Raw genomic sequence first — 27,898 nt, 5'->3', positions numbered from 1 at the left:
AATAGGCAATTGTTCTAGCTTCACACAAATATATGGATGGAAATTCCTGTCATCAATCATAAAATTAACAGGCTTGTATCAAATTCTTCTCTCTGCTATTTCAACAGTGGTTGAAATAGAAGAATTTGGCATGAGCACGATAACAGGGTGCGTTCAACTGCAACTTAAGCAGGTCTAGCTGCTAGCTGAGTTTCAAAACAGTGTCAATTCAGACTGAAACTTTATTTTTAAAAAATATACACAGATCTGCTTCCAGTTTCATATCAGTCTCGATTTCAGACCCGGTTCACTGGCACTGAATACATGATCAATTCAATTGAATACATGATCAATTCAATCAAATACAGGATATGGATTTAGCCTTCTACCTTGTTGGATGTCATGTAAATTGGGAAAGTTCATATAAATCAAACTGAATTTTAAATTCCTGTACTACATGTACACTACATTTGATCTCATCCATGCACTTCTGTAACTACCCATTATTTCACACAATATGGACACTGTGCTTTGATCCAGTTATAATCTTTATATTATCCGATAACTGATCCTTGTGTTATTTTATTGGCAACACTGGCTTTTTGATCCTACAGGATGTCAACTATAATTGCAACATGCCAAAAATAAGGGAGAAATCAATACTTTTCATAAGGAATATTTTCTACTTGAGTATATCAGGCTATTGCTGTTAGTTGCACTTTGCCTGTGCATGCCTTGATTTTTCAAGCTTACAAAAGTGATTGGCTACAGATTTCTGGAACTCATAACTATTAGTAATCAACTTGTCTGTTTTCGTCCTTATCTTCTGTACTAGTCACTGCTGGTCTGCCTCAAGTACACCTGTGAAAAGTGCCCATAAGAAATGTTGTTCAACATTTTCCTCCTGTTCCAGTCTGTGGTCCTGGGATAGTTCATGTAGAAAACCCTGGAATGCTTAGCCAGTTTGCAATTTTTTTTATTTTAAAAGCAGCTGCTACTTAATGGCTCTGTGACTTCCAACAGTCAGCATTTTTTCTTGAAGTGAAATAATTAATGTGAGACAGAATGAAATTAGAAACAGGCAGATACCATCAAAACTTTACTATTGACAGCTTAGCATTTTTGCTTATAGTTTTGGAGGACACAATATCCAGATGTTAGTGCCTTGTATAACTAGAGTGGTGTGATTGGCTTCTCTATATAGAGTTGCTTCCATAATGCAATATAATGACATTTTTCAAGGCTGACTAACCCCTGTTTCAGTAACTGGAGCAGACTTTGCCTTGGACCTGGTCAACGAAGCAAGGAGCATGGAGATTAGTATGAAGCACAGTCAGGTTTCCAGTGTCAGGCCAAATGATTCTTAAGCCTCAGTTTTTCAAGGCTTCTTTGCTTTTCAGTTTTACAGTGAAAACCCGATAAACCCACATCATCATTATAGGATAACATTGTGGTTTGAAGGATTGTGCGGTCTTATCATTATCATTCCTCTACTGTACTCAGCTAAATAGGATATTAGAACACTGGAAATATAAAATGATGTGATATTCACTAATGAGATGTGTCTGGTTTTAACTATTTTCTGGATTTACCAAATAAAGCATTACACAATAGAACTGCACAGTTCGCTTTCTGCCTCTCAGTAAAGGCTCCCACTCTGCTATATGTTGGTCTCAGTTTATGGGGGAGGAGGAAAGTGGACCAAGAAAATGATCAAAGTAGATTGAGGAGAGGTGAAGATTGCTACAGTGAGATCAAGAGCGCAGTCACCACAATTTAAAGCTCTGAGAAAGAACCAACTGGGCCTTTCTCACGGTAAGGGCTTCCTTTCTTGTGGCAGCTGACATGACTGCAGTGGCAGATTTTATCTCCTGCAACTAAAGGTAAGCATAATGCGCTTTTTCCCTGCATCTGTGGCAGTTGCTTCACCTTACCGAGATCACGAGCAATGTCTCAATATAAAACTTTGGTTTAAAAAGTGCTCAACATTTAATTTCCACAACTTCAGCTTCTGATAATTCAAAAATAAAACTACTGTACTCAGGTCAAGTATACAGTTTTCTCAAATACTTCAGAATTAATTAAAAATGGGCAACATTTTTTTCTATATAAATACACACTCATTCACAAAGAGGCACATAAACATACAAACATTGTTCAAGGTAATGTATTTAGTTATTTACACTCGTCGGGGAACTGCTAGTGCAGTAGTCTCATAACAGCTGGCCATTTAAGTGAGTCATTTAGTTTATCTGTAAATTCCATTTGTAAAGACCTCAAAGTCTATAGTGTGTAGATAAGTTCATCGTAGCATCTCCAGTCTTTGTTTATAACTATTGTTAATCATTGTTCATCAAACAGTCACTGTGCTTCCAACTTCTTCATATTGAATAATGAAGTAAGGGAAGCTCTGGTCATCATTAAAGATGACAAAAATCTGAGGTTCTAGCCAGTTATCCACACATGAATCATACAAGTCACTGGAAGGGTCAGCAGGAGATTGTGGTGGAGGTCTCCGCATTGAAGGCTTGCCCAATGTGTACTTCCCTATAAGCACTTTTGCTAAGAACATATAATGAACTCCTTCTTGTGACTTCTTTGAAAAGTTGTGAGAATAGCTTGCCTTTCTAGCAAAATAGCTGCCTTGTCCAAACATGGTGGCATGTTTTCCGCACACCCTGGGGTCAAAATTATGTTTACAGATGGCGTCAACTGCATCCTGGGAGGTCCCATGAAATAGATGTCTTTCATTAAGGATCTTGTCCATTTCAGACATCTTTCGTGACATGTACTCCTTTTTCCTATAGCGAAAAACAAAAATTCAGAAATAAGCTTTGTAGGTCATACAGCAAAATACCTTCCAAAAGAAAGATAAAGCAATAGATGAATAAAAAGTTGTGTGTCTCCAATTGCACCTTTCCATAGATAAAACAAGAGGCGATTTAAGTATTTGATAAAACTATGGTGCATGTTCCACTATATAAAACACTTTAACAGTAAAGTAAAACAGCAAGTGGATAGAGTTGTTCCAATCTACAATGCATCCTTTACCAAAACATAAACTCTTCATTTTCCAGAGTGTATTTTAGCAAATGTCACCCTTGAAACAGACAGGAAAAAGTCTGTAACTAATAAATATATGTAATGGGAACCAACACATAGGAACATAGTCCCTCGAGCCTGTCCTGCCATTCAATGAGGTCATGGCTGATCTGTGACCTAACTCCATATACTCGCCTTTGCCCCATATCCCTTAATAGCTTTGGTTATCAGAAATCTATCAATCTCAGATTCAAAACTAACAATTTACCCAGCATCCACTGCCATTTGCAGAAGAGAGTTCCAAACTTCTACCACCCTTTGTGTAGAAATGTTTCCTAACTTCACTTCTGAAAGGCCTGGTTCTAATTTTTAGACTATGTCCCCTAGTCCAAGATTCCCCAACTAGCGGAAATAGTTTCTCTCCATCTACCCTCAGTTCACCTTAATATCTTGAAAACTTCGATCAAATCACCCCTTAATCTTCTAAATGCCAGGGAATACAACCCTAGTTTGTATAATCTCTCCTCATAATTTAACCCTTGGGAGTCCAGATGTCATTCCAGTAAATCTACGCTGCACCACATTACTGCAGGTGTGGTCTAACCAGGGCTTTGTATAGCTGCAGCATGACTTCTACCCCCTTGTATTCTAGTCCTCTAGATATAAAGGTCAGCATTCCATTCACCTTTTGGATTATTTTCTGTACCTGTCCATGACATTTTAAGGATCTATGTACATGGACCCTCAAGTCTCTTTGGACCGCCACTGCTTCTAGCTTTTCACCATTTAGAAAGTACTCTGATCTAGCTGACACAAAGCTTATTACCCTTTATACCAGCTTCTGTCTTCCAGAGTTTACTTTGTTTTGGATAACACCTGTTACCGCCCCACCTTCCCCCATTTATGCCAGAGTTGACATCAGAGACTCAACTGTGGTTTATGATCCATACTTGGTTTGGTGAATATCAGATTAGATGGCTGGACACCAGTTCTAACACATGATACTGTTCTAAAGCCAAGCCTTGAAGAATAATTTTGTACTGCTTCTTACATCATGCACTGGTAACTTTATACCAGTCTGGACTCATTGGAGGTAGATTTTCAACTTGCTTCTTGGGCATAAATCTGCCATTGCAGATCATTGATTTCAATGGAAATGAAAACTGGCCAGTTTCTCCACTGAGTGGCTGATCCACAATGGCAGTTTCACACCCAGCAGCACGTTGAAAACCTACCCCAATGTACAACGCCCCACCCAGTTTTCTTTGTAATGATTTGGTACTTTTATTACCTTGGTTAAAATGCTCAGCTCTACTCCAGTACAGGAAACTTTGTGCTATCCGGCACCGACGGGACCGAGCTGTTGCCGTTCCCTCAAAACTGCCGGACACTCCAGCGCTAATGTTGAAAGATATGGAAGCTTCTGAGCTCCGTATCGGTCAACAAACCCTGTTTAGCAACAGCTTCTAAACAGTCCAAGCATCTCTGTAGCTTAGCAACAGCTTCAGCAGACCTTGACTGTTGAGGAAAAAAGCAACAAGAAAAAAAAAGCAACGAGAAAAAAAAACCTAACGAAAACGGCACCTGATTTTTGCCGGTGGCTCGAGCATTCCGGACAGTTAGCCTCCGGATAACACAGTTTCCTGTACTACTCTTTCTTCCATCTCTAACATTACAGAGCTAACTTTCTGACGTCACAGTGTTGACAGGGAGCCTTGCATGCTGGGACCATATATGGAAAATTTGGGTGCACACAACCCATGATTCTCTGACCATTTTAATTAATGTTTAGAAACTTATGGCACGCTTACTCTAGAATTTCAGATATGTGCTCTCAGCAGGCAAGCCTCCCTGCTTGGAGTGCAAAGTCAAAAAAAATCCATTCCAAGCTAACTGCAAACATTGCAGTATAAAGAATGGATATTGCTGAAAGTCAACAGACACTGAGAACAAAGGAGTTCCAAAGCAAACCACAATTAGCACTGCAGGATAAAGCAAGCCACCTCATTACAGAGTCACTCATACATTTAGGAACACCACAATTTCCAAATACATTTTTGCAACCTAAAGATACGATTTATTTTTTCCAACTAAAAGACAAGCAATCCAATTCATGATTCGGCTTCAGTCCTTCATCTTCCACAGAACAGATTGGCTGCAGTTGAAGAAAAATATTTAGATATGCACTCTGCTTAGTCCCTGCACTACTTTTGCTAGATCCAATTGTTTGCTTCCAGTCTGCATCTCTATCACAATATCAAATGCAAGAATAGACCAGTAATGAAATAACCCAGATAGCGCACACTGCCTAACATCTGTCGTTGGAAAAATGCTGGAGTCCTTCATTAAGGAAGCAGTAGCAGGGCATTTGGAAAATCATAATGCAGTCAAGCAGAATCAGCGAGTAAGATGACAACAACAACTTTTATTTATATGGTGCCTTTTAATGTGGTAAAATGTCCCATGAAAGGGATATCTTGTTTAACAAACTTGTTGGAGTTCTTTGAGGAGGTAACGAGCAGGGTGGACAAAGATGAACCAGTGGATATGGTGTATTTAGATTTCCAGAAGGCATTCGATAAGGTGCCACATAAAAGGTTACTGCAAAGATAGAGAATTGGTTAACTAACAGAAAGCAGAGAGTTGGGATAAATGGGTCATTTTCTGGTTGGCAAACGGTAACTAGTGGGGTGTCACAGGGATCGGTGCTAGGGCCTCAACTATTTACAATCTACATTAATAACTTGGATGAAGGGACCAAGTGTAATGTAGCCAAGTTTGCGGATGATACAAAGATGGGTGGGAAAGCAAGTTGTGCAGAGGACTCAAAGAATCTGCAAAGGGATATAGACAGGCTAAGTGAGTGGGCAAACATTTGGCAGATGGAGTATAATGTGGGAAAGTGCGAGGTTATACACTTTGGCAGGAAAAATAAAAAAGCAAATTATTTAAATGGAGAGAGATTACAAAATGCTACACTTCAGAGGGACCATGGGGTCCTTGTGCATGAAACACAAAGTTAGCATGCAGGTATAGCAAGTAATCAAAAAGGCAAATGGAATGTTGGCCTTTATTTCAAAGGGGTTGAAGTATAAAAACAGGGAAGTCCTGCTACAACTGTACAGGGTATTGGTGAGACCACACCTTGAGTACTGTGTACAGTTTTGGTCTCCTTATTTAAGGAAGGATATACTTGCATTGGAGGTAGTTCAGAGATGATTCACTAGGTTAATTCCAGAGATGAGGGGGTTGACTTGAGGAAAGGTTGAGCAGGCTGGGCCTATACTCATTGGAATTTAGAAGAATGAGTGGTGATCTTATTGAAACATATAAGATACTGAGGGGGCTCAACAAGGTAGATGCAGAGAGGATGTTTCCCCTCGTGGGGAAATCTAGAATGCGGGGGCACAGTTTTAGAATAAAGGGTCGCCCTTTTAGAACGGAGATGAGGAGGAATTTCTTCTCTCAGAGGGCCGTAAATCTGTGGAATTCTCTGCCCCAGCGAGCTGTGGAGGCTGGGCCATTAAATACATTTAAGGTGGAGATAGACAAATTTTTGCAAGATAAGGGAGTGAAGGGTTATGGGGAGCAGGCTGGGAAGTTGCTTTGAGTCCAAGATCAGCCATGATCTCATTGAATGGCGAAGCAGGCTCAAGGGGCCAAGTGGCCTATTCCTGCTCCTATTTCTTATGTTCTTACACTGCAGTCAATGCAGAGCTACGATCTGTACACACCATAACATAATGATTAGTATTCACAGTACAGATGTAAATTTAGGTACCAGCATATAAAATAAATATAGGATTCCAAAATTTTAATAATATAATTCAACCTCTTACCTTTTATACTTTTCCCAAAGATATGGGTTTTGCACTCTTAGTATATTTAAAATCCTAAATTTGGTTTCTTGTATTGTTTTGTGGAAAAGATTATACACAGTTCTGTAGCTTTTGTCTTCTATGGAAACAGGCACTTGAATGAAATCTTCCGATAGTTCCATTGAAATCCATGTTTCAGGATAGAGTTTTGAGGGGGGAGAGACAGCAGGAAGGCTGACTTGTGGAGAAACTGATCCATCTGGTAACTTTGCAAGACTGCCTGATGTGCCAGCTAAAGTCCTAATAAGAAAAAACATAAAAACTGTAAATCTGACACAATCCTTGAGTTGTTTGTTTAATTTTACAGAAATTATTGTACAATATCAACACAAAACCTGGACAGATTTTAATTGTTTTTGCACAATTATGATGGTATGTTTTGATTTTTGTTTTGTGAACATCAAAGTGAGGTATGCCAGTTGTGGTAATGGAGCACGTTCCACTTTGGACTGCTATTGTCTGCATCTAAAATGATACTGGACAGCTAGATGCAGAATAAAATTCCTTGCACTCTACCCAAACAATGTGCCTTAAGCCCAGCCTCAGAAAAACACTACTGGTTCAATCTGAAATTCTCCATCTCTCACATCAGCCATCCTTATGGCCTCTGAGAATGAAAGTGCCAATTTTGTGGTAGCCTAACTGTCAGTTTTGGTTGTCACTTCATAATCTAAGCTGACACTCTAGTGTAGTTCTGAGAGAGTGCTGCATTGTTGGAGAGACACTAAACAGAGGCCCCTTTTGCCAGTTTTGATGGTTCAGGTGGGTATTAAAGATCCCCTGATACTATCTGAAGAGAGTTGTTGTTTCCGCACAGTAAACCACGAAAGATAGATTCGCTGGTCATTCATCTGATTCCTGTTTATGGAACTTTGATAATGCAGAATGGTTCTTACATTTGCACATGTGATAACAATCACTGCTCTTCAAAAAAAGTAGCCCATGTGTGAAGCACCAAGATATTTCAACATGACGATGCACTAAACAAGTGTAAGTATTATTTTACTTAATTCTGTGCTGTGGACTAGCATTTAGTAGGAATGGAGTTGAGGCTACCTAAGTAGTACTCTTTATAGCGACAGTGAAGGGAGACTTTTATCCCAGTAACCTGGGCTGTAACAAAGAAGAACCCAAAGCTGAAAGGATAATAATCTAATCCACATACTATACAACCTCTAAAGTTACAGGACTTACAAGTCATCTATATAATGGTTATGATGTTGCTGTGAGTGAGACTTAAATTATAATACCTTAGTGCTAACCTTTCACTAAAACTATATCACAGGAATCATTACACACAAGTTAAGTCTCATTACTGCTGTATAACATTTGATACTTGGAGAGTTGTTTCTTTTTCTACCCAATGTTGGAACCCTCCCTTCTGCATTCGGATCACTGTCTCTGTGACCCCTTGGGAAAATAACATGAGAAGGACGGATTCCTCCACAGAATCATCAACCCCAATTTCATGGGTTATCCAGTAGAAGGTGGGCCCATGAAAGGCAGGTATCAGTGAGCAGAAAGCACTCGACTGGTCGGGATGTATGCAAGAACAGGCTGTGCTGAAAATTTGGCTGAATAAACACAATTCTTGTGATCCAAGATAAAAGAAGGAAAGAAAGGACTGGCATTTTTGTAGTGCCTTTCACGACCTCAGGATGTCCCAAAGCGCTTTACACCTAATGAAGTACTTTTTGAAGTGTAGTCACTGTTGTAATGTAGGAAACACGGCAGGCAATTTGCACACAGCAAGGTCCCACAAACAGCAATGTGATAGTAACCAGAAAATCTGTTTTTCGTGATGTTAGATATAGGATAAATATTGGCTAGGACACCAGTGAAAGTCCCTTACTCTTCGTCAGAATAGAGCCATGGGATCTTTTACATCCACCTGAGAGCGCAGACGGGGCCTCAGTTTAATGTCTCACTTGAAAGATGGCACCTCTGACAGTGCAGCACTTCTTCAGTACTACACTGGAGTGTCAACCTATATTTTGTGCTTAAGTCTCTGCAGTGGGGCTCCACAAACATCTGACTCAGAGGCGAGAGTGACCCATGGCTGGCCCACAGATGGCAGAACACTACCATTAATTAGTCAAAAGTGGAAACTGTGGCATTTCTTCTCCTCTGTCCCCCCACCCCCACCTCAACACACATATATTTAAACATTGATTTGCTAAGGATGATACAGGAAATTCAAATCTTCAGTACAGTTTTGGCAGATCGGAATACCCATTAGCTGCTGTCAGACAATTTATGGAACTCCTCAAATTATCATTTCAGAATGGCATTTGGACTAGTATAGCTTGTATGCTTCCATCTCTGCATGCCAATGAGAGGCCAGAGGTTATTTACATTTTAATAATCCTCAAACCTTTGAAAAGCAGGCAAGAAGCAAGGAATCCCACATGGAGACATGTGTCTCTTTTTTTGCCTAAAGGCATACACGACAGGACGAAGGCTGAATTAGACTAGGTACAGAAAGAAAAAGAGCATCTATATGGGGCCTGCAAGTTGCCGTTGTTATCATGCCAATAACACTATCTCAAAGCACTTCATAACCAATTAATTACTTTTTTTGAAGTGCAGCCACAGTTGTTGTCGGTAAACCATTATGGATACAGGAGCCATTGTAACAGCATACTGTGAGGGGAGCAGAGCAGAACAATAATGGCGTTCATGAGGCAGGAGACATGTTTGCGCAGAAAATAAATAGTGCTTCTGCTAAAGTTTCAGGGCACTGCTCAGGACAATCATTTTGTTCTGGACTATCTAGAGGATACAAAGACATAACTGGGTAGCCATCACATAGATAGAGATGGAGATATATACTACTACACATTAGATAACAGAAAAAAGTAATTCTGCAATAGCATATCATATCTTCTCCAAACAAATATTTAGTTATGTTTCATCTACAAGCTGACCACATGCTCGGCATTGATACAAATCTTACATTTAAAGGGGTTATTTTTTGTATCATTAAGATATTTATACAAGGAGCTAGCTCTCCACCATTTCCTCAGTGAAAGATTGATTCCGACACTAACTGAAGTGTTAAAAGGACGCACCTTAGAAGGCTGTGGCCGGTCTGTTCGTTTTTGAATCTTATAGTGAAATAAATTAGACTCACCCCACCCACTTTTACAATAAAATTAAAAATTGTTAAGAATCACAACTATTCGCTGTATATATCCAAAGAAAAATTCCAGGGATGGGATCAAATACTAGTTGCACAGGGGTGACATGATAAAATAGCCACAATTCGCCACTGTTTAATAAAACTTCAGCTACATTTTTCAGTTAAAGCCTATTAAAGCTTGTCTAGTTGTCATTCAAGTTATTTATAAGACCGTGTCAAATGTTTTAGAAATTTCAAGATTAACTAATATGAATAATAAAGATATAAACCCCAATGACAGCTTAATTTCAGTGGAAGTATTGTCAGAGTAGCTTTAATTGTAGAATTATGGTAACACAGTGATTTGCACATCAGTAGCTGATTGGTGTAATGGAATTTTGCTGATTGGCTTGATGATTCATAGTACTGTAACTCCATAAAGTGTGGCTCTAATTTGTTTAGTTTAGGCAGACTAAAGTTCCCCAGGCAAAATTATTAACTCAATGTTGTATAAACCAAGGTAAATTTAATTTCAAAATATATTTTTACAAAAGATTTCCACAGGAATATGTAATTGTATGCCACTGATTAACTGAAGAGTAGTCAGAATCTAATTTGTTCTGTAAAGTAAACTCAGTGCTCAACTTACTGTAAACAGGGCAACAGCAGTACAGAAGAGCGAAATAAGGGTCGTCGGGTGATTCGTCGCCGGGTGCCAAAAACAGCGTTCTGCTGAAAGCCCTCCATTAAATTCAGGATGTACCTATTTTGCTGCATTACGAAACAGATCTCACTCATACCTCGAGATGATGCTTCCTCAATGCATCGAACAACTGCCTAGAAATAACAAACCAATACATTTTTAACGATAAGGAAAAACAATGTTACTAACATTGAGATATAGACCATCTTCTACATGTAACACAGTACAGGAAACTTTGGTTTATCCGGAGGTTGTACGGCTGGAAACCTTGATCTAACGGCAGAAATCAGCAGCCGTTTTGTTAGTTTTTTTTTCTTTTTTTTTCCTTCTCCTAGCATTTTTTTTAAACAGTCAGTCTCTGGAAAGCCTCTCTGGAGCTATTGCTAAGCTACAGAGATGCTTCCAAGGTACGGGCCGACTGTTTACAAGCTGTTGCTAAGCAACAGTGTTTGTTGTCAGGTACGGAGATGAAAACCTCCATATCCTTCAACATTAGCGCTGGTCTGTCCAGAAGTTTTCATAGATCGGCATCACGCCGGTCCCGTCGGTGCCGGATATCGCAAAGTTTCCTGTAATTCTTTTTAACAATCGTGCTAAGATTTTAAAGTCACAAATGTGTACCGCGAAGTCCTGACGCTTTGGTTTTGTTAGACGGGTACCTCCCTTCATTGACTCTTTTTATACCACAATTTAATCTGTTTAAGAACTAGCTGTGAAGGTTTGTGTCCTCACCTACTTTGGTGTTAGGTCATAGAAATGGCCTTTGTTTTGTAGTTTACTCAATTACTGTAATTCAAAATACTTCATTATTTACATTTTCTGTTGAAACAGTCCTTGAATATTTGAATTGGCAAAAGTTGTTGTTTAACAGGCTCTTCCAGATACAGTTTTACATCTTAATGATAAATATAAAACAAAAAATACCATGACTTTTCGATTGCTCTTTTGGTACAATTTAGTTTCATACATGGGAACAGAATGTGAAGTAGAATTTGCTACAATCTAAACATTTCTATGTTATTTAAATTATGTAACACTTTCAATTTTCAGGAATTTGATCATTTGACAAAATCTACATTTCAGCTGTGGGCTAACATGACAGCATTCCGTGTTACCTCAGAATATTCTCTCCAGCCAAAGTGTTCCCTGCAATAGTACTTCCAAACGGTGTGGAATTGTGAGCCAGAGCTTGCCAAGGAAGGAGTGGACAATCTCCTCACTTGGTTGAATTTTACATCATAAACTGTCATTAAGTTAAAATCCAGTGAGAAAACACGGCCCCTGAGAAAACAATAAAATATGAATTACTATCTCTGGAAAAATCATATTTTATCCTACAATTAACAAAAAGCAGGATTAAATCAGAAATCTTTGCAAAGTTTGCAAAACAAAATAGTTTTCTTTAAAGTGATCCTAGTGCAACAGTTGGGATATGGTTATTAGATTATTAGAAATAATTTAGATTGCACTAGAGGAAACCTAGACTACAAAAAGCACATTTTCTTTTCTAAAGTTATAATAAAGTTGTAGTAATGGGTTAAATTCTTGCAAAAAATAATGATCAAGAACAGGACTGCTTTATTATGACGCAACAGGCTAAATGAAATAATCCCACAAATGGACCGAATCATATGACAAAACTGCAAATTTGAACTGCCTTATGCCATAGACCTGCAGACACTGGCTTTCAAGGTTAGGGTTCTTTGACAACTGTACATACATACTTGTACAGTTAAATCATACATTTGATGTCCTGAATGCAATTATAAATAGTTGCACATGCAAGATGAAAGATGGGCAGTTGTTCGAACAAGCCAGCCATTATTTTTTCAGTATTGGTAAGCTGCAACATGCAAAACCCACAACCAGCTGTAGTGCAAATGTTCACAGATGATAAAATCTGCCAGTAGCAATAATCTGTGACCACACTGTGTGAGAGACAAGTATTATAAATTTGCTTAGAATTTCTGCCTAAGTTCACCTTGGTTTCAAAAAGCTAAAACTGAAAGGCAAGAAGAAATCAGGTTAAGATGAAAAAAGAATCAGGGTAAGCCTCTATACCTAAAGAAAAGACTTACGTTTATATAGCGCCTTTCACGACCACCGGATGTCTCAAAGCACTTTACAGTCAATGAAGTACATTTGGTGTGTTTGGAGTGCCATTTAACGTGGCATTTCAATGATAGCTATATGTAGCCATTAGCTGAAAGCCAATTTCTCTGTTTTCACTATTGGTGCTAACCAGGAAACATTTTGGGGGTGATATTAGTCTTGGGCGGCAGTGCAAAACTGGAGATAGTGAATCACTCTTTTGTACTACTGCCTAAGATGAGTTTTACTCTCGATGTCTTTGCAGCATGAGCCTTATGTAAGCAAACTGTAGGCACAGCTGTGAGAAGTGCACTTGTCTGCAGAATCTTGTATTCATCCAGGAGTGAGTTAACCCCCCGCCTCCCCAATTGGTTTTCATGTGGGTTGGTGTGGTCCTACTGCTGCTAACTTGCCTGCAAATGGGTCATTTTCCACTACTAATAAGTTACTAATTTTAGTGTCCATGTTCTATTGCATGCAGGATAGACTGGTCCCTTTATTAGAGCTGACCAACCTGCTGAGTCAGCAGGTTGGATGTTGCCTTCTGAAAAACGTCAGAACCACAACCACGGTTGTCTGGAAGAAGCCATTCATAAAACACTAGGGGCTGGATTTTCATTGAGGCGGCGGGTAGGAGGCAGGACTGCAACTTCGGGGTTGTAGTCCAGCCTCCATCGAGTTCTAGCCAACCCACGCTAGACCAACCCACGTGATTTTGACTTGATTGACCTTGTTGAGCCCACCCAGCGGGCTCAGCAGGCCAATTAAGGGCCACCCGGCAACAGGTGACGTCACAGATTGATATTTCATCTGTCAAGACCTTTTGACAGATGAAGGGCCAGTAATTCCTGTCCCAACGCGTGAGTACGGTCGGGGTACTCACGCGTCTGGCCGGAGGAAATGCCGGTTTTCAGCGTGCACAGCGCATGCGGGGAAAACCGGCATTTACTGTCCTCTGAACGAAGGGGTTCAGAGGCAGAACGTGCGCGACTGCACAGGCAGCGCGTGCGCAGTAAAATTCCTTTTTTTTCCCCCAAAGTTGCGCGCGTGTAAAGGCCTCCGGTCTTTACGCGTGGAAAAACAAGATGTAAGTATTTTGTTTTTCAGGTAAGTGGGCTTTTAGTACAATGTAGAATTTTTTTTTTTTTCCACAGGTTTGTTATTTTTAAAGAATTTACAGGATGGTAAGTTTAGTTTTAGACCCTATTTTTTAAAAATTTATTTTTTTCAAAAAATTGATTAATTGTTTAAAACATTTTTTAAAACTTATTTATAGTTATTATAATCAGTGGGATTTTTTTAAAATTTTATTTAAAGTTAAAGTAGTGTTTTGGCAGCCCATACTTTTCATGAGTTTGACAGCTCTTACTGTCAAACTCATGAATGAGTTTCCCCTCCCCTGATTGGCTGCACAGTGCTCACCTGATCCCAGCCAGCACATCGCACTAACTACGCCGCTGGATCAGGTTAGCACAGTGTGCTGACAGCTGAACCAGGCCTGTGACAGGAAATGCAAGCAGGCCCGGGCTTCAGATGTCGGCGCGCAGGGAGAGTGCAGATCGGGGGCTTGCACGCACGGCAAGCCCCCGATCTAATTTCAGGGCCAACATATCAGCGTTTCACAGCTGTTTGAAGCTGTCAAACACTGAATCTGTACTCCAGGTTAATTCCTTCCTCTCAGGATGATTTAGAGATCTCTCTGGAACAGAAAGCTGAAAGCTGCAATTTTTGACAGATTGTGGCCATTCTGCTTTCTGTGCCAGTGAGATGAAAGACTCCCAAGACTTGAAGGAAGGAAGGCTGTAAAAGGTAAGTAAAGGTAATTAAACTTCTTTAAAACACTTTACACACACCAAACACACTTACTTCTGCACTCATGCACCCATCACTCACCTGAACACCGGACTTCTCGACCCCTCCAAGCCCTTCATCCCGACGGCCCGCCTCACTAACTTGGCGTGGTTTGGAGCCGTCAGGGATCCCACATTTCACCAATGAAAATAGGGATTAGGCCAAAAACTGCCTGTTAACTACCTGTTAACAGGCAGTTAATTGGCACTAATCCCCTTCCCGTCTCGGGGAGGTGGGTCAGGTACCCGCCTCCTTTGAAACTGGCATGGAGGCGGGATGGGTTCGTGCCCCCCAATTTCAGGATTTTAACTCCCCACACACCTCCAATCCTGCCTCCACGGCCCAATGAAAATCCTGCCCTAGGTCTTTCTGTGAATATCAATCATTCTAGTTCATAAAACAGGGGGATGCCTGAAGTTCATCGCAGCCCAGGAAAGCATACCAAGAAAACTGCTTTTCACTGGATGAACTAAGTTTATTAACAATTGTGCTTCTCTTCCCTTGAGCACGGGCTGTTGTTAAAGTTGAACTGTATTTGCATGTAGATGAATAGCTATATGTATAATATATAACAGTACAGGAAGTCAAAGTATTTCATGTAGATTTAAGAAGCAGATGTAATCAAAATTGCATGGCCACCAAACCTAAATGACTGAAGTGCTTCCATCCATGTCTGTACAGGCAGTGAATTGATTTTACAATGGTTGCCTGTAAAGACTTTATCCAGCCATTAGGCAAGACAGTGGTATTAAACAAATTAGGCACAAAAAACTGACTTTAGAATAACTGCGAGTTGAAATGTAAGCTGACTTTGGAGAACCATTTCAGAAAGCAATTCTCTAATATAACTGGGCAACTGGTGTCACATGATCAACTCCATATATTCCACTTCAACAAGCCCGCTTGGATCAGAATGGTTTCCAAATAGGTTTTTCTACTCCTCCCCTAGATTACAGTACTAAACGCTAGAACATTTAGGTACATTTTCATCCATTTGGTAAAATTAGCAAATGGAAGAAAAGATACTCCACTGTTTTCTGGTAAAGTATTCATATCTATCTCTAAACGCAGTAATCAGGAGCAGGAACATTGGCCAATTTTCCCTCCATAAGCCAAGATGCTGGAGGCAGCTGTAGCACTCCTACCAACATCCCAGCGGAAATCAGCCAACTCAGGCCAGTCTGGGATTATTTTTGTTGTGAAAAATATTTAGTAATTTGTTTAATGCTGATATATAATACAAAGAAAGAAAGAAACAAGCCATATTTTGAGCTACAAATAACATTTGGGACATTTAAAATGCATACTTGCTTCTGATGCCCGCTGGCCAATGAGGTGAGTTATCACCACAGCAAATATGATGAATATTATTTTCCATAAGAAAAATAACGTGCAAATTGCAAAGATTGCAAGTTCACCTTCATGGCCAATGTGGTACTGGTTCAGCAGAATTTTCAGACAGGGTTTTTCATGTCTGCTCCAGAAACTTTACCTAACCAAACACTCCCCAGTGGAGACAACGCCCCTTTAACAGCAATTATGGAAATGGGTGAAAGTTCACTTGTGCGTGTAAAGACTTGAAAGCTTGTAATAGTTTTCATACCACAGTCATCCACATCATCACAGGACTATTGATTTAAAAATGATGTTGCATTCTTCTTAAAGGCAAGTGAGTTGTCTTAGTTATTTCTAAATAAGCCAGTAAAATGCTACAATGTCTGGACCAGTCTGCATATTTGTAGCTGCCCTACTTGGGGGAAAAGCAGTTATAAATACTGCACCAATCTTGCCTGATTTTCACAAACACAACAAAACTGTAACCCCAACATAATCTCTTTCATTCAGTTTCTTCTAATGTTATGTCTGCAAAAAAGCCTGATCTCACTTCAAACTGATCAAGTCCAAGAAACCCTCTCTCTAAACTTGGGTTTCTTTCTTTTTTATTCGTTTATGGAATGTGGGCTTCACTGGTAAGGCCAGCATTTATTGCCCATCCCTAGTTGCCCTTGAGAAGGTGGTGGTGAGCTGCCTTCTTGAACCGCTGCAGTCCATGTGATGAAGGTACTCCCACAGTGCTGTTAGGGAGGGAGTTCCAGGATTTTGACCCAGCGACAATGAAGGAATAGCGATATACTTACAAGTCAGGATGGTGTGTGACTTGGAGAGGAACTTGGAGGTGGTGGTGTTCCCATGCGCCTGCTGCCCTTGTCCTTCGAGGTGGTAGAGGTCATGGGTTTGGGAGGTGTTGCTGAAGAAGCCTTGGAGAGTTGCTGCAGTGCATCTTGTAGATGGTACACACTATAGCCACAGTACGCCGGTGGTGGAGGGAGCGAATGTTTAAGGTGGTGGATGGGGTGCCAATTAAGCAGGCTGCTTTGTCTTGGATGGTGTCGAGCTTCTTGAGTGTTGTTGGAGTTGCACTCATCCAGGCAAGTGGAGAGTATTCCATCACACTCCTGACTTGTGCCTTGTAGATGGTGGAAAGGCTTTGGGGAGTCAGGAGGTGAGACACTCATCACAGAATACACAGCCTCTGACCCGCTCTTGTTGCCACAGTATTTATGTGGCTGGTCCAATTAAGTTTCTGGTCAATGGTGACCCCCCAGGATATTGATGGTAGGGGATTCGGTGATGGTAATGCTGTTGAATGTCAAGGGGCAGTGGTTAGACTCTCGCTTTTTGGAGATAGTCACTGCCTGGCACTTGTGTGGCGTGAATGTTACCTGCCACTTATCAGCCCTAGCCTAAATGTCATCCAGGTCTTGCTGCATTCGGGCATGGACTGCTTCATTATCTGAGGAGTTGCGAATGGAACTGAACACTGTGCAGTCATCAGTGAACATCCCCACTTCTGACCTTATGATGGAGGGAAGGTCATTGATGAAGCAGCTGAAGATGGTTAGGCCTAAGACACTGCCCTGAGGAACTCATGCAACGATGTCCGAGGCTGTGATGATTGACCCCCAACCACCTTCCTTTGTGCTAGGTATGAATCCAGCCAGTGGAGAGTTTCCACCCCTCCCCCGATTCCCATTGACTTCAATTTTACTAGAGCTCCTTGATGCCACACTCGGTCAAATGCTGCCTTGATGTCAAGCGCAGTCACTCTCACCTCACCTCTGGAATTCAGCTCTTTTGTCCATGTTTGGACCAAGGCTGTAATGAGGTCTGGAGCAGAGTGGTCCTGGCAGGACCCAAACTGGCCATCAGTGAGCAGGTTATTGGTAAGTGCTGCTTGATAGCACTGTCGATGACATCTTCCATCACTTTGCTGATGATTGAGAGTAGACTGATGGGACAGTAATTGGCCGGATTGGATTTGTTATGCTTTTTGTGGACAGGACATACCTGGGCAGTTTTCCACATTGTCTGGTAGATGCAGTGTTATAGCTGTACTGGAACAGCTTGGCTAGAGGCACGCTAGTTCTGGAGCACAAGTCTTCAGCACGACAGTCGGGATGTTGTCGGAGCCCATAGCCTTTGCTGTGTCCAGTGCGCTCGGCCGTTCCTTGATATCAAGTGGAGTGAATCGAATTGGCTGAAGACTGGCTTCTGTGGTGGTGGGGACCTCAGGAGGAGGCCGAAATGGATCATCCACTCGGCACTTCTGGCTGAAGATGGTTGCAAATGCTTCCGCTTTGTCTTTTGCACTCACGTGCTGGGCTCCACCATCATTGAGGATGGGGATATTCATGGGGGCTTTTCTTCCATTAGTTGTTTAATGGTCTACCTCCATTCATGACTGGATTTGGCAGGACTGCAGAAGTTTGATCTGATCTGTTGATTGTGGGATCGCTTAGCTCTGTCTATAGCATACTGCTTCTGCTTTTTAGCATGTATGTAGTCCTGTGTTGGCACCGTATTTTTAGGTACGCCTGGTGCTGCTCCTGGCATGCGCTTCTACACTCCTCAGGTGAACCAGGGTTGGTCCCCTGGCTTGATGGTAATAGTAGAGTGAGGGATATGCCGGACCATGAGGTTACAGATTGTGGTGGAATACAATTCTGCTTCTGCTGATGGCCCACAGTGCCTCATGGATGCCCAGTTTTGAGCTGCTAGATATGTTCTGAATCTATCCCATTTAGCATGGTGGTAGTGCCACACAACACAATGGAGGGTGTCCTCAGTGTGAAGATGGGACTTCGACTCCACAATAATTGTGCGGTGGTCACTGCTACCAATGCTATTATGGACAGATGCATCTGCGGCAGCTAGATTGGTGAGGACGAGATCAAGTAGGTTTTTCCCTCGTATTGGTTCTCTCACCAGCTACCCCAGTCTCAGACTGGCAGCTATGTCCTTCAGGACTCAGCCAGCTCGGTCCGTAGTGGTGCTACCGATCCACTCTTGGTGATGGACATTGAATTCCCCCACCCAGAGTACATTCTGTGCCCTTGCTACTCTCAGTGCTTCTTCCAAGTGGTGTTCAACATGGAGGAGTACTGATTCATCAGCTGAGGGAGGGCGGTAGGTGGTAATCAGCAGCAGGTTTCCTTGCCTTTGTTTGACCTGAAGCCATGAAACTTCATGGTGTCCATCATCAGCAAATCTTAAGTGAGTCATGACTTTCAACTCTATTGTAACAATGATACTGCGAGAGACATAAGACTAATTGTGACTGATCGCAGTCTGAACTGTAATTGAGAGCAGAACACTGGAATGTGTTGACTTTTATTGCACTTCACTCTTATTGCTTATGGCTGAAATCTTTATATGCAAAATCAGGAATGTCCAATGTAAAGAAAATTAGGACCCACTTTGCAATTCATCACAAAAAACTCAGTGAACCAGTCCTTCAAACTTGGGTTCTGGAACATCCAACAAGTTTGAGTGATTCACAGCAGACAGGCTATGCATGTTTATCCGACATAAGGAAAGCCCAGAGTGATCCCATGAATCAGTTGGTGAAGACACTGCCCAGAGCGGAAGTGAGTCACAGAGACCAGGAAGATCATACATTCTATTCTTGGTCTGTACTGAATTAGCTTATTTCAGCCAGGTCAGTGATGGTACCTGCACTGTCTCTAACCTAGGGAATGAGAAAATTACCCTGGTTTCCCACTCCTAAGCATTATCCAATGAGCCCCAAATGAAGGGTTGTAATTGTAGACATCAAATGAAGACAGGATCGGAGTGGTCTGCGATGCCCCTCAATATAGAATAGCCTACAAATACTCACTAAGTGAATGAATGCCCAATTGTGTGAGGTATTGGACCATGCCCAGTACCAGTGGAATCATACTCCAGCAATTGTTCGGTGTCTTGTTGCAGGGAGAAAATTGGAAGGAAATGCAAAAAGACATGAGGAAAGTCCAGAGCAAAAAATAAATATGCATTTGAAGCATAAACTGCACCAATTGTATGAATGATTTCATGGGTAATTTAAGTATTTAAAAAACGGCACAAGTCTGAGGTCATAGATTTGAATTGGTTCATTTCAAAATTCTGACAGATCAATTCAGCTCTAAACCCAGCAGTTTGTTGCTTCTTGCTGGTGTGTCTCAAGGTTATTTCTGTTCTTATGAGAAACAATTGGAACTTTAATGAGCCGGTGTTGTCAGCTGTTTCTAACCAAACAAATCCTGTTTACACAACCATTCAGCCATTGTCAACCTGATGACATCATCGCCACGTACACCATTAGAGAGCAGCTGGTTTAATGGTATAAAGATGGCTGCAGAACATGCACATTTCCCACGCTTTACAAAAATACTTTTAGGCAAATTCAAAAGTGGACTTTATGTAGAAAGCTTTAGAATATAAGCGCTTTTGAAACTGTAAAAATACTGGGATTACAAAACTACTGTTCTACATGCAATCACTCTTCCTGCTTGAGTTTATGGAACAGTTCCTTCTCTGAAGGATGTCAAACAGGCACCATTGTTATAGTAACAACTCAACCTGTTCTGAATTGTTAGCAACATCATCCTACCTGCACCCCCAACTACCACCACCAACTGGTAGGATGTCCATAGCAATCTTGAGCCTGGGTCAGAAGGTTGCAGGCTCTAGCCCCACACCAGGGCTTGAATTTATAATCTAATTCTGACTCTCCAGTCACTGTTCTGAGGGTGTGCTACATTGACAGAAGTACTGTTCTTTTGGATGAGACAATAAACCATGATTCTGTCTGTTCAGGTGGATGTTAAAGACCCCACGGCGCTATTTGAAGAACAGGTGAGTTCGCCCAGCGTTATATCCAACATTCCTCAGTCAACCACTGACTGGTCATTCATCTCAAGGCTATTTGTGGGGCAATGGCTGCTATGTTGTCATTGCACTTCAAACAAGAATTTAGAATACTGCATCCAGTTTTTGTACCCTCATATGGTGGGTGTATTAGAGGCTTTGGAAAAGGTTCAGAGGAGGGCCATGATAATGGTTCCAGCTTAAAGAACCTTCGTTACTCAGATAAGCTTAAAAAGTTGGATCTATTCACTAGAGATGTGCAGACTTCCGGGTGATTTGATAGATGTATACAAAATAGTTAAAGGGCTCAATTGTCCTCCTACTGATAGATTTGGCAAGGCCAGGACTCTTCTGTATAAGTTACGCAAGGGTAGGGCTAGGTTAGATGTTATGTGATTCTTCTTTTACCAGAGGACAGTAGACCTATGGAACAAGTTGCTGGCTCGTGTGGAGAGTGCTGACTCTCTGTACACCTTCAAAAGAGAGCTGAACCAGTTCCTAGCTAGGACAGAGATCATGCCTCATAAAAGGTAGATGAATTATCAGATAGTATAAGCTTAGTCAATGTGGTCTCCTGAACAGGTTTTGATCACCCCACCCCTCCACACTAATTGGCTGTGGGGTTTTATCTTTTTGTTTGCCTCTCCCTGGAGATTATCTGGCTGCTGGTGGGTAGGGGGTGTCTACTCATGATGCGACTGTGTGGGACAGGCTTGATCAACCAGATGGTCTTTTCCTGCCTGTTCTTTTTGTATGTTTCTAAGAAATTCATTATGTAAGGTGTTTTAAGAATTTTTGATGTGAAAGGCTCTATATAAAAACAAGTATTTTTTTATGATGGGTCTATTTAGTCTACATTTGCACAACCACTGCGCAGGAATTTTTGACCCAGCATTTTGAACAATAGAACTTATTGCAAAGAAATGTTGACTCTCTTGCTCCATATTTGCCCCTGCAGTTTACTGTACATAGGTTCCAGAATTATAACTATTTTATCCGGCACCGACGGGACCGGCGTGGTGTCGGTTGATCAAAAATTCCGGATTACAGAGAGGTATACTTACCAAGGTACAAGAGCCCCGTACACGGCCACAGATCCAGGCGTCTGTTGCATGGCAACAGGTGCAGGAACCCCGGTTACACGGCCACTGATCCAGGCATCCCTGTTGCACGACAACAGGTGCAGGAACCCCGGTTACACGGCCACAGATCCAGGAACCCCGGTTACACGGCCACTAATATGAAGTAAAACTTACCTGAACCTACTCCTGAATTTTGCTGGTTAAGAGAGATTTCCGGTTATTTAGGTGCCGGTAAAAAAAAAAAGTTTCCTGTTTATCAGGGATTCACATGTCCCTAGGCTTGTATCTGATCTTTTGAAATGGTTCAGAGCCATCCCCACATGCCCCATAGTGCACTGACAAAGAAAGATAACTTGCAGAGTTCTGATTGGAAGGACATGTGCAATTGATGTTACTAGTGACTCACACTGCAATTCCTCTCATGCCCAGCTGTGTCCTGTCATTTTGTTGTTGCTTGCACCACTGGTCTGCATAGCAACTGTGAAAATTTGCCTCCATAAAATTTTTTTTTTTTTTTTCTTTTCAACAAGCAAAACTGACATCAAATATAAACCAACAGTTATCAAAACTACAGATCAGTGCAGGCGTTGTCCCTGGAGGAGGTCCATTCTGATTCAATTCAGTAGATTATGTTACAATCTCAAGTTTTTTTTCTTTTAAATGATGATCTGTCCAAGAGACTCCTCATTACCCTTAGCCTGTTAAACAAACGCAAGCTGCATATGATTTGGCACAGCAAATGCGACTAGTATACTAAGAAGTTAAGAGATTTGTACTAATTCAGGCTCAAGAACATTAGTGGACTGTTTGTGCACAATTTCCATTTTATGTTAAGGTGATCTTATTTTGCAACAAACACACAATCTAAGAAAGCAACAACCTGGTCCAAACCAATCAGGTGTTTATTTGGAAATAACTGGCATTAACACTGGTACCACTTTCCAGAAAAAGGCTGACAAAGACACTCCCTTATGTACACAGGATGGAACTGGCATCAACAGCATGAAGAAGTGACTGTATTTCCCATATCTTAACTGGTCACCAGTAACTCGAGCATTGCATCATATGTTGGGTTGGAACTGCATTGATTGTGTCCCACAAATTCCACGTTTAAAAAGCAATTTAACACAAGATATTTTACCTCACTCACTAACTATTCCAAAGGCAAGCATCCCATAAAAGTTCATTTTTCAAAAATAAAATAACCAGCCTCAGTGCTCTTATGAACCAATTCATTTAAGATTAGGTTCAGTGACAGACATTATGGAACTCAATCACCTTGACACTGTACTGATTGAATTACAGGGGCAGCACTCCCTATAGTACAGAGTACAGGTCCTGTCTACCTAACATATAAAAATTACAATTCCAGCAGATAAGCAGCAATACTTATTGTTAAATGAAACCAACTGATAATTTGTTATGTTAGTTGAAACCCTCTGAAGAATTACTGTAAATGTAATTCAGGTCAGTCGGTTAATAAGATACTCATTCTGAAGTCCATGTTATATCCATTATAAATTGAAAATATAAACGATATGTATTTTTCCCAGAAAAACAAATGTCTAAATTGGACCCCCCCCCCGTCCCTTCAGGACATGCAAAAATTTCAAGTAATTGAAAACTCTTTTTACAGTTGTCAATGTGAGACACACACACACAAAAAGAAATATGATGGTCCATTAATAATTGAAAGAAACCATCCCACTATCACAAAAATACCTTTAAGTATCGACATTATAATCACAAAATGGTCATCACTCTAAAAATGCCAACTCAATTTCTTAATCTAAGGAGGCTTGAGTTTAAATACACTCAACCATCTCTACACACCATGTTATACTATGGCCTATGGATCACAGCATTGGTACACCAATATCCAGTTACATAAAGTGGTCGAAAATGGACGTGCCCCTGCAATTACGGATGTTCTTTATTACAAACTGTGCCCCGTGGAGCTGCTTTGTGACATTGCAGAAGAAAGGGAAGAAGGGTGTGGGATGTTGAATCATCCCAATTGCTCTATGCGCCTCTGGTGGCCAAACTAAGAGTAGCATTAACAGAGGCCTGGAAGCAGGTCAGCTGTGTCCCTCCCAGGTTGTGACCAATGCTGTGTGATGCAAAGGAAGACAAACTAAACAAAAAAATCTCCAATTTTGCCTTCTTCTAATGACAGTCAGCAGGAATGCTGAAATCATGTTATGCATTCTCTAGTGCCCTGGCCTGAAGTGTCATTGCAGCCATCCAGTTACTAACAAGGTTTGATATATAAAACAAGGCTCATAGTGGAATGGCATGTGCTAGTATAGTACCAGCAGCTGTACAAGCCAGCACATTACATTCTAGAATTTTAAATCTGGAATGTATCACTGCATGTTTGCATACCATCACTTTTAAGCCATTCTTGTATGAGAATGATGTGGATTTTATTTTTATGCAGCTGGTGAAAGCCAGAACTATGTAATTCAGTTAGGTAAATGCACCAATACTTGTTTCTGAGTTATACAGACATGTCTGATCGTGAGAATCGGTTGACTACTGATGGTTTTTACTCGACCTTTCTGTGAGGGAGATGCTGAACATGCATTTCTCTTGTGTCCAAACAGATTTTCACTAAAGCTAGGCTGACCACAAATGATTAGTAGCATTAACCAAATAGTGCGGTAACCATGCAAGTGATGTGCAGCACCAACTTGTTTACAAGTATTTTGGCAGGGCATAGCATGCTGTTATCTGCATCTTGTTACTATGGAAACACAACATCACAATGGTGCTGGGCTTCTGTGCACTGAAATTCAACAGACATTCAAGCTAGTTCCTTTAGGAGCACCTCACCTGTATCAAACTATAAAAGAACTAATAATTGTCTCTACTCAAACAGGTCCCCACATGTATTTTTAAAAATCATCACTTGGAAATGATCAGACAAACTCAAATGAAGGCACTTTTTATTGCTGATTTGAAGACAGGCAACAAAAAGCAGCACTGGAATATGAAAATAATGTTTCAAAATAAAAGTAAATAGTAAATCTAGCCTACTTCTGTTACTTACTGATATTGAAGCTTGACTTGGTCATTGTCAGGATTGCAGTACAGCCTTTCTAAGTGTTCCTGTGCCTCATCAGGCACTGCTTGCCAAGTGTGAGTTATAATATTTCTCAGTTGCCAGTGGTAAGGTAGCACTGTGTGATGTTTTGGACAGTCATTCCCATAAACACAAATCCCCTGCAAAAATTCGTCACATATTTCTATTCCATCTTCCTGATGGGTGTGATACTGTAACTGAGTCAAAAGATCAAAGACAAGGTCAATGGATGCCTCCTCGCTCTTATCCTGAAAAATACCAGTCTTTAAATCTTTCTCGGTCTTAGCCTGGTTCAGTAGATCGTGACAGAAGGGGTTCTGGTACACGCTATTGGCATGAGGCTGGCCTATGTTGTCGAAGCACTCCGGGGTGACAGCATCTTGGGTGGAATGTGTCGAGCTCTGGAATGGCAAGTTTGCAGAAGTGGCGATAATGGCAGATGCCTCGGTGGCAAAGGAGTGATCAGATGGGAGCCCAGTCGCCTGGCCACCGTGTTCCAGGGCCGGCCGGTGCTGCATCTGGCCATTACTTCCCGCAGATGGCATTATTGTGGAAACATCATTTCCTGACTTCGGGCACGCTTGATTTTCATTCGAGTCTTTTTTCAAAGGTTCAAATAAACTGGTCCGGTTCTCTTCACAACTCCGAGAAAGAAACACCCCGTCGCTCAGTTTGTCCGATCGTAACAAACTGGTGAGGATTAATCCCAATGCGCGGAGATTCCTCCCTTCCAACTTTCTCTGTGCGTGTTTCTTCTTGAGGAAAGTATTGATGAGCGGCACTTTGTTGGACAAAGTCATCTCTGTTGGAAAGTTTGGTGCTGGCGGGCTGGAGCAGCCCAGGTCCGTGCACTGCACGCTCAGTAAAGCCGCCCTGGCAGAGTCTGCCCGCGGCCCACACAGACGCAAACTCTTCTCCATGCTCCTTTCACTCTGCACAATCGAAGCTCGCCGACCTGTTGACAGGAGGACCGACAGTCATTAAACAAGTTTTTTTTAAATCTTCTCCGCCCGCCCACCGCACCCCGTCCTCTTTAAACTAAAGCATATTCAGTTCAACTCAAGATTTAAATCTCTCAACTCCTCCCTCCCCTCCGACGTTTTCCCCCCTCAGGCACGTAGGGCGAGCTCCCAACAATGCTCCGGATAATTAATCCCAAACCTCGTACGTGCAGAATGGATGTTCCCAGCAGCGGCTACGTGAAGGCGGCCGGGAATTGGCCAGTCAGCCCAGTCCGACAGCTGCGCCGCTCGCCCGCAGCAAACGCCCCAAACTTTTTCTGCAGCAGCAAGAGGCTGGCGGAACTGCAGCTGTGAGGAGCGTCAGAAATAACTAATTCAGACAAAACACTAACAGACCGCCACCAAAAGTAAGCACTGACTGGCCGGCTGCTGATAAAGCCCTCACCCCACTTCTAGCACCTTGTTGACTTTAAACACGTCAAACCGACAAGAAATCCGATCTGATAAAAGATTAGACTTTTTAAAAATTGTTTGGCTGTCTGAAACGGGACCAGGAAGAGTGACAAGCTTAAAGTCCTCTCACCCCCCCAAAAAAAAATTCCTCCGTCACTTGGGGGGAAGAGTCGGAGCCCGAGGGGCGGTGAGGATTTTCCCCTCTAATAAGACAGGGTTCATCCGAACAGTTTGCTAAAAGTCTCCCAACTTACAGCCAAGTGGACGAGGCTCCTACCTTCCCCGATCAGTTCAGCATCGGACTCCGACTGCGAGCTACAGCCGCTCAATGGGACGCGACTCGGGCCGTGGCAAGGATCTGTGTTGGGAGCCAGGACCCGCCGCTCTCATCGGGCGGATTGGCGAGGAGAGCGAGTTGGGATCCAGTTTGAGCAGAGTCGGGGGGCGGGCAGCGTTCGGCTCTTGTCACCGATCCGCCGGTCTTTAAGTAGAGACCGCTTTCGTCACACCGAGGCTGCACCAGGGTTGGGCGGAGTCTCTCAGCGCCTGGCAAAGCCAAGCAGTGCGGAGGACTTTAATCTCCCAACTCTCACCAGGAAATAGCACAGGCTGCAGCTGGTTGTTTATTTACGCCTCTGCTTCTGTACGCTGTGCGCCAACCACGCAGACACCGAATGTGCTCATTCCTTGTTCTTGTGTGCCAGAAGTGAGAGAACTGCTTGACTGCGAATGCAGAACTGGAAACCCGCTCGCCCACTAACCCTTTAGAGGACTGTGATCGCACACTGTCTTCACAAACATCAGAAGAAACGGAACCTCTCCTGCCAGAAGGAAAGAATAATAAAACAGGCCTCACTCGATTTAGTTTTATCAGGATTAAAGTTACATTTCATTGAAAAATAATTGGAGCATCTGTGAAAAAGTTGTGGCTATTTCTAAACTGTAAGTGTAAAATGGAACTATAAATAGAATGCTCCCGTGACCCATCTTCACACTGCTGGTTAAAAAAAATGTTAGCACTGCTCTCGAGAGAATGGCTCCATCTACAATAGACCAGTGTGAAAGAATCACAGCTTGCTTTGTGTGCACATGTTCAAGCCAGCCTCAGTTCTCTGGTGAGTCCTATATATGTGACAACACATACTCTTTCTATCCCCCACCCATCACCACACACATGCAGCTAAGGAAGCCAACCTGTTTTTATTAAAAACATGTTAGTCCTTGTGCCATTTGTTACAAAAACATCGACGCTGAGGTCGATTTCAGGAGTGTGGTCGTTTTGCAGTAACATGCAAGTCTCTGTGTGAGTTGCTGCGGGGTCACAGGGCCATGAGCAAGGATGGGAGGTCAGCAGGATGAGTACGTCAATCGCAATTTCTTCAAATTGACATCTACCATGAAAACGTGAATATCTTTAAACTATTTTGCATTTGTTATTCTGCAATAAAAGATTCCAATAAAA

At 41.8% G+C, this 27,898-nt stretch overlaps 1 protein-coding gene across 3 annotated transcripts; it reads right to left on the bottom strand.

The window, feature by feature from the left end:
- Positions 1 to 203: 203 nt before the first annotated feature.
- tiparp (TCDD-inducible poly(ADP-ribose) polymerase) lies at positions 204 to 27,374 on the bottom strand. 3 transcript variants are annotated; one of them, XM_085990352.1, is made up of 6 exons: positions 26,714 to 27,374; positions 24,989 to 25,976; positions 11,839 to 12,004; positions 10,670 to 10,857; positions 6,861 to 7,139; positions 204 to 2,780 (listed from the first exon to the last, which is right to left on the bottom strand). In XM_085990352.1, the coding sequence occupies exons 2-6, from the start codon at positions 25,939 to 25,941 to the stop codon at positions 2,333 to 2,335; spliced, it is 2,034 nt and encodes a 677-aa protein (XP_085846478.1). In that variant the 5' UTR covers positions 25,942 to 25,976; positions 26,714 to 27,374; the 3' UTR covers positions 204 to 2,332. The 3 variants fall into 3 exon arrangements, with proteins under 3 accessions (XP_085846478.1, XP_085846477.1, XP_085846479.1); XM_085990351.1 differs by having other exon boundaries at positions 26,691 to 27,373; XM_085990353.1 differs by lacking the exon at positions 26,714 to 27,374 and adding an exon at positions 26,183 to 26,639.
- Between the last annotated feature and the right edge of the window lie 524 nt (positions 27,375 to 27,898).

This window comes from Somniosus microcephalus, chromosome 6 (genome assembly GCF_052327205.1).
Source record: "Somniosus microcephalus isolate GS21.2 chromosome 6, FLI_Smic_1.0, whole genome shotgun sequence".
Taxonomy (NCBI): Eukaryota; Metazoa; Chordata; class Chondrichthyes; order Squaliformes; family Somniosidae; genus Somniosus; species Somniosus microcephalus.
The sequence above is the reverse complement of the archived record's forward strand: the minus strand, read 5'-3'. Positions and strand labels throughout refer to the sequence as shown.